The 13,919-nt window shown below is 48.3% G+C and overlaps 1 protein-coding gene across 25 annotated transcripts in view; it reads left to right on the top strand.

The window, feature by feature from the left end:
• PPP6R3 (protein phosphatase 6 regulatory subunit 3) overlaps positions 1-13,919 on the top strand; it is a 1,519,855-nt gene that overhangs the window by 1,043,975 nt on the left and 461,961 nt on the right. For 12 of the 25 annotated variants that reach the window (XR_014978877.1, XR_014978876.1, XM_085644788.1 and 9 more), the window contains one exon: positions 8,373-8,470. Coding sequence is in view for 20 of the 25 variants with exons in the window: in XM_085644788.1 (XP_085500914.1) it covers positions 8,373-8,470 (98 nt within the window). In the remaining 5 variants the exon portion in view is untranslated. The remainder of the gene's footprint in view (positions 1-8,372; positions 8,471-13,919) is intronic. The other 13 variants (XR_014978880.1, XR_014978879.1, XM_085644783.1 and 10 more) reach the window with 2 other exon arrangements.

Raw genomic sequence — 13,919 nt, 5'->3', positions numbered from 1 at the left:
CACCCAGAGAAAGAGGAGGAGGACTGGGAGGGGGTCAGGTGACCCTCTGACCGACCAGTTGGAGTATGACCTGGACTGGAGAGAGGGCCTAGGGGATGCCAGCGGTCTTGATACATCTCTTGACCTTGGCATGTTGTCTCCTCCTACCGTGGCTATGGAGGAGGGAGCGTCATCCGCAGGGGTGTTGCGTAGGGTGGCTGAGGCTCTCAACCTCGGGCTTCCTACTGTGGCAGTCAGGACTAACCTCCTGACAGAGGTGCTTCAACCGCAAGCGAGCTCTAAGGAGCCACTGCTTCCGTTTAATGAGGCCCTTACAGACATTCTTTTGGGCACCTGGTCCAGGCCCAACACAGGGCCACCGCCCGTCCCCGGGCGACCCCACTTTCCTCTCCCAACACCCCACCCCTGAGAGCTTGGTGGTCCAAGCCTCTACTTTTAAGGGCGCATTCCCTAACACTCAACCAGATAGGGAATCCAAGAAGGTGGATAAGCTTGAAAAGGAGATTTTTTCTTCCCACAGCTTGGGACTGCGGTCGGTAAACAACGCATGTCTATTGGGCCGTTATTCCCACTCTGTGTGGGACACGGTTGTGCAAGTGCTGCCTCAGTGCCCGGAGGAGGCCTGGACACTAATCTCTCAGGCTGTCCCCGCCGGGAGGGACGTGTCAGTTTACCATGCGTTGTGGGCTGGATACCACCGACTCTCTAGGCTGGACGATTTCCACATCTGTAGCCCTTCGACGCTACCCCTGGATGAGATCAACTGGCTTTTCTGGGGATGTCCAAAATACTCTCATAGACATGCCCTTTGATGGCCGTCGCCTTTTTGGCGACAAAGCGGACAACTCTCTAGAGCATTTCTAGGACTCAAGGGCTACGGCCAAGTCCTTGGGCCTCTCCAGCCGCCCTGCACAGTCTACATCTGAAAGAAACACGTTAGTTAGATTCCTTACCTTAGAATATCCTCAGGCGTCAGGCTGGATCCGGAATGATTTTTCGTCAGCAATACCCTTGTGCGTTGCTAGGCGTCGTCTGCGGCTCCGCGTCCGTCGTTGGCATCGTGATCGCCGGGATGACGTTGTCGCAGTACTTAGACGCCACCCTCGCGCGCTGATGTCAGTTCTTCTTTTTTCCGCACCGGTAAGCGCAGATCCGGGAAGAGCATACCCTTTATTCACTTCTTGACTAAACTTTTTGGACTTTTTTGGTCTCTTCTTTCGAGTCGACCTAGACTCCTGGTGCCGGTAGGGATGCCCAGTTTCAAGCTGTGCGACACCTGTAACCGACTGATTTTGCTTATGGATAACCAACGTCGGTGTCTCTACTGCTTTGGGGCCGACCGTGATGACCAGTCGTGCCCCTACTGCCGGGCCTTGACCTCGAAGGCTAGGCGGGAGCGGTCCCGCAAGCTCCTCGAGCTCCGGCAGACGGCTCTGCGCCGAGCAAGGAGGAGGTCGAGGGACCGGTGGTGGAGCCAAAGTCATCACCGCTCGTCTGGTTCAAATTCCTCGCATTCAGGTAAGTCGAGGCACAGTAAGAAGAAGTTGAAGAAGCGACATCGCTCTTCTGACTCCCCTTGCCGGTCGCGCGACTCGGCTGAGGGTTCGGGTGGCACCACCCGCGCGGCTCCATCGGAGCCGCAGGAGTTGCATCCGGCCCCATACCCTCCGGTCCCTGGGCCTAATGCGACTTCGGGTGAGATTCGGGACTTCCTCGTAGCCATGAGGAGTCTCGTTCCGCCGTCAAGGCCTACCGGCGCGCCTTCGGGCCCCTCAGGCTCGACTGGGAGGCCTAGTGAACCGGCGGCTTCGGCCCCGGCGCCGTCGTCGACTTCGGTCCAGACGCTGCAAGCCACTGTGGGATCCAGGCCTGGATCCCAGTCGACGCCGGTTGACCTTACGATCCCTGCGCCAACGCCGACCCCTATGGTGCCGCCCCCGGCACTGTCTTCGGACGACGTTGTCCCCAGTTTTAGCCCCGGTCCGGTGTCGGAGCGGCACCGTCTCCGGTGGATGAGCATTTCATCTACCGCCCGGCTCCGTCCTTTCTACCTGTCCACCAGGAGACTGATGACAGGGATGACTGGGAGGGTCTGAGGACCCTCTGGCACAGCAGTGCCAGTTTAGTCTGGACTGGGCAGACGAGCTGGGGGATGCCAGTGGTCTCGATACTTTGCCTGACACTGGCTTCATCTCTCCTCCCTCCGTGGCTACGGAGGAGGGTGCAATTTATTCTGTGGTGCTGCGCAGGGCTGCCAAAGCCCTTCACCTGGAGCTCCCTGCAGCGGCCGTGAGGACTAACCTCACTGAGGTGCTTCAACCGCCAGTAAGCTCTTCGGAGTCTCTAATGCAGTTCAGTGAGGCACTCACTGACGTTCTGATGGGCACCTGGTCCAAGCCCTCCACAGTCACTCCTGTGGACCGGAACATGGCCCGGCGCCACCACCCTGCTCTGGGCGACCCCAGCTTTGTCAGTGCAGCCCACTCCTGAGAGTCTGGTTATCCAGGCCTCTACGTCCCAGACCACCTTCCTGTCAGCTCCTCCGGATCGGGAATCCAAAAGGTTGGAACAGTTTGGGAAGAAACAGTTTTCCTCCCACAGTTTGGGGTTGCGGTCCGTTAATACCATGTGCCTTTTGGACCGTTACACCCACTCCTTGTGGGATACGGTGGCGGACGTGCTGCTCCAGTGTCCGGAGGTGGCCCGGACACGGCTTGCCCAGGCTATTGCTGAGGGGCGGGATGCAGCACGGTACTCCATTCGATGTGGGCTTGACACCACGGACTTGCTAGGTAGGGCGATTGCAACGACGGTGGAGATTCATCGCCACGCCAGGCTGAGATACACTAATTTCTCCAGGGATGTCCAGAGCACACTCATGGACATGCCCTTCGATGGCCGTCGCCTTTTTGGCGACAAAGCAGATAGTGCGCTGGAGCGCTTTAAGGACTCCAGGGCTACGGCTAAGTCCTTGGGCCTCTCGGCCCCATGCCTGCAAACTTCCGCTTTTCGCCCCTTTCGTGGCCAAGGAAGGGGCGCCCCTGCACGTCCGCCTAGCCACAGGCCGCAGAACCAGCCTCAACACGGACGTGGATTCCGCCGAGGCGTAGCAGGGGGACAGAGAGCCGGTCAGCCCTCATCTGCTCCCACAGCATCTGCCTCAAAGCCTTCCTAGTCCGACCTTTCAGGCCCATTCCATGCCAGTGGGAGGCAGAGTTCGGCATCACCTGCTCCACTGACGTACCATCATGTTGGACAGGTGGGTGCTGCAAATCGTCCGAAGGGGCTACTCCCTCCCCTTCGAGGCGACCCCTCCAGCCATGCCACTGCAGTACCACCGCATGTCGGGGGATCACTTGCAACTTCTGCAGGAGGAAGTTACGGCCCTCTTTGCCAAGGGGGCCATCGAGCGAGTTCCTGGCCCAGAAGTAGGTCGAAGTTGTTACTACCACTACTTTCTGGTTCCCAAGAAGGGCAAAGGGGGCCTACGCCCTATCTTGGACCTCAGGAGCGTCAACCCCTTCCTCCAGAAGGAGAAGTTCAAGATGCTCAACTTAGCTCAGGTTCTGGCTGCCCTAGACCCTGGAGATTGGATGGTAGCGTTGGACTTGCAGGACGTGTATTTCCACATCCCCGTCCTGATGGCCCACTGGTGTTACCTGCGGTTCACTGTAGGCCAAGAGCACTTTCAGTTTACCGTGCACCCCTTTGGCCTCACCAGTGCCCCTCAGTGTTCACAAAAGTGATGGCGGTGGTCGCAGCTCATCTGCGCAGATTAGGGGTTCCAGTCGTCCCCAATCTCGACGACTGGTTGTTGAAGGCGGGCTCGTCCCAGGCAGTCGTCTCCCACCTCCAGACTACGGCCGACCTCCTGCATCTGCTGGGGTTCTCCATCAACGTGCCAAAGTTGCATCGGAGTCCCTCCCAGAAGCTTCTTTTCATTGGAGCGGTTCTGCACTCAGCGCTGTTTCGGGTCTATCCTCCAGAACAGCGGGTTCGGGATATTCAGGCTCTGATTCCGCTCTTTCAGTGTTTGTCCCGAGTTTCGGTCAGGATGCTCCTGTGGCTGCTGGGTCTAATGGCCTCCTGCATCCTGCTGGTACATCACGCCAGGTGGTGGATGCGGGCTCTGCAGTGGGACCTGAAGTTCCAGTGGGCTCAACATCGAGGTAACCTGTCCGACCATGTCCTGATCTCGGAGGGCACTACAAGACAGTTGCAGTGGTGGCTCATGGACCGTGATTGGGTCAGTGGCAGATCCCTCTCCCTACCCCAACTGGAGCACGTAGTGGTGACGGATGCGTCCCTCCTGGGATGGGGAGGGGTCACATGGGAGAGACGGAGATAAGAGGCCTCTGGTCTCCAGCGGAGTCCCGGCTCCATATCAACCTTCTTAAGCTGCAGGCGATCCAGCTTGCACTGAAAGCATTCCTTCCCTCTGTCCGCGGAAGAGTAGTGCAGGTGTTTACGGACACCACCACCGCCACGTGGTACTACAACAAACCAGGCCTTTCGCCTCTGGACATGGCTGGAACATCAGGGCATATGCCTGGTGTTTCAACACCTGGCAGGTTCCCTGAAAGCCAGGGCGGATGCACTCAGCCGCAGGCGAAAGATGGATCACGAATGGCTTCTTCACTCGGAAGTGGTGCAAGTCTCTTTCAACAGTGGGGAGATCCTTGGTTAGATCTATTCGTCGCCGAAGAGAACGCGTAATGTCAGCAATTCTGCTCATTGGAATATCTAAGGCGGCACTCACTAGGCAACGATTTTCGACGCAAGTGGAGTTGCGGTCTTCTATACGCCTTTCCGCCTATACCACTTCTGCCCAGAGTGCTGAAGATCGAGCGCGACCTGGCCCAAGTCATTCTTGTGGCTCCGGATTGGGCATGAAGTGTCCGGTATCCCGAGCTGCTCAGCATGGCCATCGATCCTCCGATCAGACTGCCTCTTCAGGAGGATCTTCTGTCGCAGCAGCAGGGGCGGTCCTCCACCCGAACCTGTCCTGCCGCCACCTCCTTGCGTGGACATTGAGCAGCGGCAGTTGACGTAATTTGACCTGCCTTCCGAAGTTTGTGACGTAATCTTGGCAGCCAGGCGTCATTCCACTAAGACAGTATACGCCTTCAGATGGAACAAATTTGTGGCATGGTACACAGCAAAGGCTGTGGATCCCCTTTCTGCCCCTCTTTCTCAGGTTGTCTTGTTCCTCCTTTCTTTGGCCAAGCAGGGCTCTGCTCTGGGCATTATCAAGGGCTATCTTTTGGCCATTTCTGCCTTTCTTCGGTCTCCTCATCAGCCTTCTCTCCAAGTCCCCGGTTGTTAATCGTTTCTTAAAATGCATAACTCCTCTATTTCCACCTATTCCCTTCATAATGCCTCAGTGGGACTTGAATCTGGTCTTGACCTATTTCATGTGTGCTTCCTTTGAGCCACTTCACAACTGTCCTTTAAGACTTTTAACTCTTAAGACTGCATTCCTGGTGGCCATCACTTCTGCTAGAAGAGTGAGTGAGCTCCAGGCCCTTTGATCCAAACCTCCTTTTCTGGCTATACATCTGGACAAACGTTGTCCTTAGGACTCGTCCATCCTTTCTTCCAAAGGTGGTAACTTCCTTTCATACGGGCAAACCATCCCTTTGCCAACCTTATTTCCACCTCCTTCTAAAGAGGAAAAGCGGCTCTACCGTCTGGACCCAAAACGTGTGCGCGCTCTCTATCTGGATCGCACAAAACCGTTCTGGGTGGATGACCAACTTTTTGTTGGCTACGTGGGCGCAAAGAAAGGTTGGGCGTACATAGGCAGACCATTTCTAGATGGGTAGTTTTGTGTATTCAAAGCCTTCTATTCTTTGGCTAAAAAGGAATCTCCAGTGGGCCTCCGCACCCATTCCACCAGGGCGACGGCAGACACTTCTGCTTTTGGACGAGTTCCTCTACATGTAATCTGTCAGGCAGCTACGTGGGTATCTCTGCACACGTTTATGAAACACTACTGCCTGGACAGTTAAGTCCGGAGGGACGGCTTCTTTGGCCGTTCTGTTCTCCAGGACTTTCTGGTGTCAACTTGGTTCACAGACCCACCTCCGTGGTTGGTATTGCAAGGGTATCTATTCTAAGGTAAGGAATCTGTAACTGTTTCTTTCAGATGAACAAGTTACTTACTTTCGGTAACGATATATCTGTAAGAAACATAGGTTAGTTATAGGTTCATTAACGCCCCACCCATCCTCCCCGTTCTGAGAACTGATTTCTAGTGTTAAGAACATCATTTCAGGGCCCTAGTTTTGTGCACCAGTGGTCAGTGGCTTGCATGGCTCTGCGTTTCTGGCGCGGAAAGTCATTTACAGAACTGATGTTGGCGCGCAAGGGCGGCATCTAAGTAGCTACAGCGACGTCATCCCGACGACCACGATCCCAACGACAGACGCGGAGCCGACCGACGCCACCATCCGACTGCTGATGAAAAACTTTCCGGAACCAGTCTGACACCTGGAGGTAATTCTAAGGTAGGGAATCTATAACTAACCTATGTCTCTTACAGATATATCGTTACCGGAGGTAAGTAACTTGTTCGACATTAGCATGCCATGGTGACGCCTATATAGGTACTGCGCACGCCGCTTCTGGCGTGGTTGATGCCAACGCTGAGCCAATGGACGCCACCTACTGGCGCCCAGGGATACTTCTTGAAAATCTTCCTTTTCCAGTCTGACGCCTGGAGAGTATTCCAAGGTATGGATTCTGAAGCTAGATAAGTCTCTACCAGATAAGGCATTACTGAAGGTGAGCAACTTGTTCTTCTGGCGTGGAAACTGAAGTCCGCACTGTCGTTTGGCACTTATAGCAGCACAGCCCATGTCATATGTGACAGAGGCCGGGGTCCAAGGGATGTGGACAGCAATCTGCCCCCTGCCAGCGGTGTCGTCTCTTAATGGGAGAAGGGGTTTATGAGCAGACTGTGTAGAGAAAATTACAATGCCACCTACCGATGTAAAGGAGTAATACTTATGAGTTTCCAGATCCAGTCTGACACCTTGGGCAATATTGTCTAGGTCAGGAATCTATTTAGTGTCGACCAGAAGGAATGTTACTGAAGGTAAGTAATTTGTTCATCACTAACCCCACCTGTTATGAAATAGGAAAGGATGTACATTATCACTTGGAGAAACTGCAAGACTCCGAAGATTTGGCCCAAACAGCATCTGACAGGTGGTTTATGACTCACAGGCTAATGAAAATCATCCATCTTTTACAGCCCCTTTCTTGTTGTGTAGGTTTCCTGCAATTTGTCCAGAAATATATAACCAAAAAATACAAACAAAAGCAAGACCAAGACTGACTAGGTCTGTAACACGCTCCCAGTGGTGCTATTCTACTGGCCTTGCATAAACACATATCTCGATTACTACCAAGTTCATCCTTAGCACTCCAACTATTAACCCTTTTCTCACTTCAGGAAAATGGTCTTTTTAGGTTGCTCCTAATGTACAGAAGGCATTGCCAAATTCAAACCATCCCTTAGGCAGGACTTCACCTTTCTATCCTGAAACGCACTGCAGAGATCAGTGCTCTCAGCGACTCACTTAAAGGCAACACCTTGTCTTTTGTGCGTATGAATTAAACTACTGAATACATACTTGTGTAAAACTTTTTTTTTCATCATGCCAGATGCTGGTCGTACTTTTTACAATTTCCTGGCTTAATCGCTGATGCACCAGCGTAGAAGTTTTAAACAGCGAATTTCTTGCAGAGATTGGTATGGCTTGGTCTTGTTCTAGCAACGTACCAATAGATTCTGCCATAAAATGCTGTTTGGGTTGCTTCTTTCCTCCCCCTCCCTCCCCAAGAAGTACCAGTTAGAGCTGTTTTATTGTATTAGCGTGAACCGTCAATGTTGTCCTGATGTACACTCCCCCTATCAAGTGCTAACATTAAGTAACAAAGCTTTTTTTTTAAATGATCGACTACACAGTTAAGGAAGCAGTTTCTCAATATTAAAATGTGATTTCATATTGTACCTAGTTTTTTCTAGTTTTGCATTGTCCTTTAATCGTTTAGTTTTTAAAGCAATGTACATGCTCACTTCGCCCAAAAAATAATTTGAATTAAAAAGTATTTCAGATTATGCTTGAAACAATAGCTTTGTGTGTTAAATATTTTGTCTTTAAACTGCACTGTTTTGGTGATTTGTCCATGTGCATCCTCGGTCCTTTTGTCATTATTAGTTGCTAGCGTTGGGCTCAAACCTCAGTGCTTTTAGATTCTTTATATTGACAGACCACTGGAAGCAAGATGGACAAATTGCACATTTTAGTAAGCTGGAATTAGAATCAATATTATATCACTGTCGTTGGTCCTGGGGTTGCCAGGCCTTTTCTGATTATCAGATGCAACAAATGACGTCCAATTTTATTGACCAGTTTGGCTTCAACGATGAGAAGTTTGCTGATCAAGATGACATTGGCAAGTGAGTATCATTTGAAATTGTTTTTTGCTACTTTGGTATTTGGGTGTATCCGGTGTAGCCTTCTGCTTGATCTCATCCAATTATATGATTTGTTGCTTATGTTGCATACATGTTCCCCAATGTAAAACTGTCTTTCTCTGCCATACTAATTACTAAAATTATATAAATGTATGTGCGATATAGCATTATTTGTCCTTGTTTAAGTAATGCACTGTTATGCCAATACCGCTTTTAATCTACAAACTTATTGCACATACTCCAGGCAGCAATTTAATGTAAAATACATACCAAGGTAAATTTCAGCATGCACGGTATTTGACCTTTCTGCTGCAAAACGTCTCGAGTTTTTGGCCCTCTCGAGATAATGGATTATTAACAATGCCTGCTCCTTAGATGAACGGTTCTATTTTAGTAACATTTATATACTCGGTAACATGTTAAGTACTGAAATCCGCATCAGTGACTGTCGTAATGGTCATGTCTGCAAGAACAATTAACATGCATTGAGGCACAACGCCCTATCCCCCCACACGCAGATTTATTCAGTTAAGATCTCCAATAGCCCTATTAACAGACTACAAGAACTGAAAAAAATTAAGTGTGGCGAAAATGACCGCTAAAGTTTATTTGAAATTAATTGCACATTTGCTTCTAAAATTTTAATGCATGGTATATCTCGGAAGCAAAATGAGGTTTTCCTAATAAATCCTTCAGTACTTTGTGGCAGCATAAGACCGATTAGAAGAGCATTCAATTTTCAATTCAATTTGGTTTTTTTGATTTGGAACTCGTACGGAGGTCCACAAAAACGCATCAATTAATTTAAAAAAGACAAACTTTACATATTCTACACTATTCTTTCTTGTACATTGCTACCTCCCAAGGGTAATTCTTATATCGAGCGTACTGTATAATGTGTAAATAGTACAATAAATACATAAAACAATCAAATATCCAAACAAATCACATATTATAACATTGGACTAAAACTACTATAAAACAATTCCTAATAAATAGACAAAAATGTTTTAAAAAATGTATATATCTTATGACAAACGATTTCATTCGGGGGAGACAGAACCAGAGATCGTGCTTTCTGGGCAGAATGGATATTAAATTTGATAAAAAATGATGGCTGTAAAAACACACGCGTAGCACTTTGCAATTTTGTACATACAAATAAAAACATGATTTAGATCTTGAATTTGGCACATTTCGCGGATTTTTTTCTCTCTTGGTATTTTTTCCCAGATACCAGTAACTTCTCTTAGAGGCAGCAAGTTAAGTCTCAGTAGGATTATCAGCCTTCTAATCCCGTGAGGCATATTCCAAGATAGATAAGGCTGTGGTTTATTCCCTAAGGCACTCCCACTGACCACCTCATTTCTGGGCCTGGACTGACTTAAAGCGACATCTCTAGCCAAACTGATAGAGGGAATGGACTTCTTTAAAAGCTGTTACAAAACCGACTTGGGCATAGGAGAAGCGGGGTTGAAACCAAAACCAAATATTTCATTTGCAACTACAAAAGTTCTAAAAAACGTTGATTGATCTTTTAATATGTCAAAAATCTCTTTTCTCAGGGCAGCCCTAAGTGTACCCTCCTCCCCCCAGGAGAGGGAATTTCCCCACTGCAGAGCCCCTGCCAAAGATAAAGTAAAAGACGAAACTAAATCAAATTCAAGACGTAGTACATGTGAAGCGGCCATAGGGAAGCGAGAAACGGTGAGCACCGCACAGCTGCTCTCACGGACAAGGAACGTGTCCGCCATCTTGCCCCTCCTTCTGCCTTATCAAAGGAGAGCCATTAATACAGATCTAATACCTCGGCAGCAAAGATTAGTGAGGGATGGATTTTTACCTTGTAAACTGATAATACATGGCCGAAATGGCGTCTCCCGCAAGTTTTATAAAATCTATTTAATGCTCTCGCCTGGGAGACAGCCTTACTAACAGTGTTTAATGTGCTCCAAGTCTCGGCCTGTTTTTGAAAAAACTTTCCCCAAATATAAGTACCGAATCGACTAATTCCAATTTTTCGAAGCCAAGCATCCATTTTAGACATCACTTTATTCTAAGACCCTTCTTACAAAAGACCAGAATCTTGCTCTTTGCAATATTAATTTTCAGGAAATAGGCCTCTGCATAATTACTTAGGGTATCCAGACGACGTTGCAAGCCAATAGGCGTTCGATCAAGTATTGCGACATCATCTGCGTATAATAGACAGCCAACGGACACTGCGCCGATTCTAGGGGCATCTCCCCTCACCATGTTCAGTGCACCAGGGAGGTCAGCAATATACAGGGAGAACAAGAGAGGTGCTAATAAGCAACCCTGCTTAAGCCCATTGTGTGTTCTAATTTTGCATGATAACCCTTGTGAACCTCCCATCAGAACCTGGCACCAGGTATTTGTGTGTAGTTCCATAATAAGGCCCAGAAATTGATATGGTATGCCAAGAAGAAGCTTTCTCCACAGCGTTTGGCAGTCCACTTTGTCAAACGCTGTGGAGAAATCAATAAATCATATCTCGTGAGAAAACCATAGTCTGAACGACCGCCATATTATCCAGGGTGCCATGATTCTTTCTAAATTCAGCTTGTTCCGGTGGTAAAATAGTCTGATCATACGCCCATTGTTTTGTTGAAGATGACATAATATACTTTTTGCGAATAGTTTGCCTGAGGCGTCCCAACAGGGCAATCTGTCTAAAACTGTCCGGCAGGGTTTTCGGTCCCTTTTTATCCAAAGGGACTATAATGCCTTCCAAGAAAGGGGCATTTTATTAGTAAAAAAGCAATAGTTAAACAGTGGCTCTAAAAAATCACCCCTTGCGTCTGGCTCCTTTTTGATCAATACAATCGGAATTCCATCCGGCCCTTGGGCGCCGAAGGTTCTAGCATTCTTTATGTATCTTACCACTTCCTCTCTTGATGATGGACCAAATTCAGCAAATTCAATAAAAGTTGGTTTGACCCCGTCGATCATCACGGGAGGAACTGGACTGTTATTTTTATATGATAGGGAAATATAGTCCACCCAGCCCCTCTCTGGGATTGGTATGGGTGGAGCCCTTTGCCCAGAATCACAATATTTCGCGATCAGATGTCAGTACTTTCTTGAGTTTTTTGCCCTTGCAGCTTCCCTCAACCGAATCCACTTAGCGTCAAACTCCCTCCTTTTTCCACTAAGCATACAGCGTTGTCTTACTTGCTTAAGGCGATTGTTTTCCTGCTGCCGACCTAGAAGGAAATGTATATACTGTTTCCGGGCAAGACGGTTAATGGCTTGGTTTAGAGGCATTAAAAGGGACATACCCTGTTTGGGCAAACGAGGTCCGGAAGATATAGAGCTTAGATCACATATCTTCTCCATTTTGGCCTCAAAAAAGTGAATAATATTGGCTTTTCTACATAAACCGCCTTCACAATCGAACCTACTTTAAGGGTGTATTTTTTGCGTCCAAAAGGACAGACCATTTGCTTTATTATAAGAAGCCATGCCCTGACAAAAATTCCCGGGATCCAGTTTGGGTAGATCAAAAGCCACATTCATACCCACGATACTATGATCACTCCATATCGACGGGAGGACAAAAAAATTATCAGAAGAGCATTTGTTTTTTCAACACTTATGAGCGTGAGGATTGAAGCAGTAAGGCCGATCTGCCCTTCAGTTTTTTCTAAACAAATTTCCCACTAGCTGCGGCAGTAAAAAAAAAAAAATAGAAAAACGAAGTAATTCATTTCGTATTAAAAGTTGTTGTATGAAAGTGTTTAAGAAATGTGTTAATCACCAATATAAATGTCAGCTTCGCTAAGCCATCATGAAACCTGCATTTCAATCTTGTGAAAATATAGACATATAAAGACAATATGACTTTCCCTTTACTGAAAAAAAGTGTACGAATCTCTGCTGTTTTATTATTTAGCAAGATGTACTTCTTAGTGGTCATAAAACGGTTTCATATTTTAGTCTGCTTGTGCAATATATTGGTCACTGGTATGCCTCCACACCAACCTCTAGTCTGTCTGAAGTAACTGGTTTATTTGTTTACTAACGTTTACTTATGTCACTTTCAAAAAATAGATATTCTCCTCTGTTATACTAATCTTGGATAAAGTGTAAATCTTCAGGTTGTTTATCATTATTTAAGTCTTAGATTTGCACTGCCTTTATTAGTAATGCCAAGGTTTATCTTGTGTATTGTATAATGTTTCTGTTTAAACACAATTACAGCCAGCCCTATTCTCATTACCTACAACCTAAAGACTGTACCTCCTCGACAGACTCCAATTCCGGTTCCGGAGGGCTAGGATTGGGAGAAGAATGGGAGAGGTTGCTGGACCCTTTATAAGACCAGCCTTAAAGGGAAATGGACTGGTATGAGGAGTTGTGTGAAGCCAGTAGACTGGCTACCTCTCCAGATACTTGCAGGTTTTCTCTTCCCACTGTGGCTACTGAGCATCTTACGCAGTGGCGGTGCGTAGGGTGGCAATGTCCTTGACCTTCAGCTACCGTCAGCGGCGGTCAGGACTAACATCTTGACGGAGGTGCTACAGCTGGGAGCTACTTCGGTACACTTACTCCCTTTTAATGAAAGTTTCACGGACCTTATTCTGGGAAACTAGTTCAAACGAGCACAGGGGTCCTTTAAACAGGATGATTGCCTGCTGCTGCCATTGCCCTGGCCCAAACTTAATACCCACCCCAGAGAGCTTCGTGGTCCAGGCTTCTACTTCCCAAGGCACATTCAATGCATTTTCCCCAGACAGGGAATCCAAGAGGCTGAACAGTTGGGCAAGATATTTTTTTTTTTCTACCAGCCTTGCCTTGCAGTCGGGGAACACTGCATGCTTATTTGGCTGTTATTCCCACTCTCTATTATAAACATTTGTGCTAGCGCTGCCACATGACCCGGAGGAGGCCCGGTCCATTCTCTCCCAAGCTGAAACTGACGGGAGGGATGCAGCAAAGTTCGCCATTCAATGTGTCTTAAATCTGACCAACTCGCCTGGCAAAGCGACTTCCACGATGGAGGCTATTAGATACCATACCTGGTTGAGAACATCTGGCTTTTCCGGGGATGTCCAGGCTTTGCTCATGGATATACCCTTTGATGGCACCTGCCATTTTCAGAGATGATTCACACACTGCTGGAGCGCTTTAAGGACTCGTGGGCTGCGATCATGTTTGTGGGCCTCGAAGTTGCTCCTCGTCACCAGTCTGCCTTTTGCTCCTTTCGAGGCTACGGAAGGGGCTTTCAATGCCCAGCCATATCCCAGCCACAGAGTTGTTCAAGTTTTACAAACCCTGCACGGACGAGGTCGTGGTTCATTGCAATCCCGTGAGCTGGGTAGCCTGAGGTCAGGTCAAACCACCATCTCCACCTTGACAGCTTCCACCTCCAAACCCTCCCAGTTTTGCCCTTCCAGACCATGGGTGA

This window comes from Triturus cristatus, chromosome 3_1, assembly GCF_964204655.1.
Source record: "Triturus cristatus chromosome 3_1, aTriCri1.1, whole genome shotgun sequence".
Lineage (NCBI taxonomy): Eukaryota > Metazoa > Chordata > Amphibia > Caudata > Salamandridae > Triturus > Triturus cristatus.
The sequence above is the reverse complement of the archived record's forward strand: the minus strand, read 5'-3'. Positions and strand labels throughout refer to the sequence as shown.